The sequence below is a fragment of the Elephantulus edwardii genome, unplaced genomic scaffold (genome assembly GCF_000299155.1).
Source record: "Elephantulus edwardii isolate Elephantulus edwardi_28Jun2011 unplaced genomic scaffold, EleEdw1.0 scaffold00032, whole genome shotgun sequence".
NCBI classification, from domain to species: domain Eukaryota; kingdom Metazoa; phylum Chordata; class Mammalia; order Macroscelidea; family Macroscelididae; genus Elephantulus; species Elephantulus edwardii.
In genome coordinates, this window is record NW_006399782.1 from 1,685,548 (window position 1) to 1,686,814 (window position 1,267).

The following is a 1,267-nucleotide window of genomic DNA, read 5'->3' on the forward strand; positions in this document are numbered from 1 at the left end:
AGTCATTAAGCGACTAACACATTTTCATCAGATTTCCTCTGAAGTAGGAATAATGTGTACTGCCAAGAAATGTGGGATTCGATTCCAGCCTCCTGCTATTATCTTAATCTATGAGGGTGAAGTCAAGGGGAAAAGTCGCCAGCGGATCATGCCAGTACGAAACTTTTCAAAGTTCTCAGGTATCTTGTGTTTTATCTTGCTTTTTTATTTTAAATATTATCTGAATAACTTAATAAAATCAATTGGCATTTCATTTAATAAAATGACATGCCCTTGGGAATTAAATAGACAGGTTCATTCACTCTACCAAGGTCTAAAATGTATGACCTTTAGTGATGAGTACACTTTCCTACTCTGAAAGGATTCCCTTCCATCTAGTTCCTGCTCTGAGAAAGGATTCCCTTCCATCTAGCTTGTTCCAACTCACAGCTAGCCTCCATCCAGTTTCTGAGCTAGTAAATCTTTTCGGGAGGAGACCACCCATTTTTCTCTCTAGAGAAGCTGTTGGATTCTGACCACTGACTTTTCCTTTGTTGTTGCTGTGTACCATTGAGTCTGAACTGACCCATAGATGACTCTCTAGCTGGTTTTCTTTTCTTTTTTTTTCCTAGCCGGTTTTCAGAAGCAGTAAATCACACAGGAGGGAATTGCCTATCTTTGTCCAGCTGAGCAGTTGGTAGATTTGACTGAACCTTGTACTTTTGTGTTGGCAGTTCAATTCTTTACTACAAAGCCACCAGAGTTCCCAACCTTTCTGTTAGCAGCCCAATATATTCTGCACTACAATGACTAAGAATTATAGAAGAAGAATCTCAATCCCTTTAAGTTGTGGTGCTGGAGAAGAGTGGACTGCCAGGAAAACAAACAGGTCTGTCCTGGAGGCTGCACCTTGGAGGCTAGGATTTTGAAACTCTGTCTCACATACTTAGGGCACGTGGCCAGGAGGGACCAATCCTTGGAGAAGGACATCATGCTTGGAAGAGTGGAGGGACAGCGCAGGAGAGGAAGACTTAGGATGAGATGGATTGACTTAGTGACTGGAGAAGTGGAATTAGGTCTGTTGGAGATGAAGAGATTGGCTCAGGTTCGGGTAGGGTTCAGAGCTAGGTACATAGGATCGCTGTGAGTCACAGGTGACTCAAGGACACATAAAAACACTACTACCCCATAGACTTCAATGCCGTAAACATATTTCATCCAGTTTATGGGGGAGAGAATAGTCTAGAAGTATTATATTTTAGGGTATTATTTTTATCGTAGGAGTATG

At 41.7% G+C, this 1,267-nt stretch overlaps 1 protein-coding gene across 1 annotated transcript in view; it reads left to right on the top strand.

Annotated features, from left to right (window-relative positions):
- Positions 1 to 1,267, top strand: part of CEP19 (centrosomal protein 19kDa) — a 2,462-nt gene continuing 1,195 nt past the window's right edge. Inside the window, exon 1 of the mRNA XM_006884191.1 lies at positions 1 to 179. Within this exon, the coding sequence (XP_006884253.1) occupies positions 53 to 179 (127 nt within the window). The 5' untranslated portion in view covers positions 1 to 52. The remainder of the gene's footprint in view (positions 180 to 1,267) is intronic.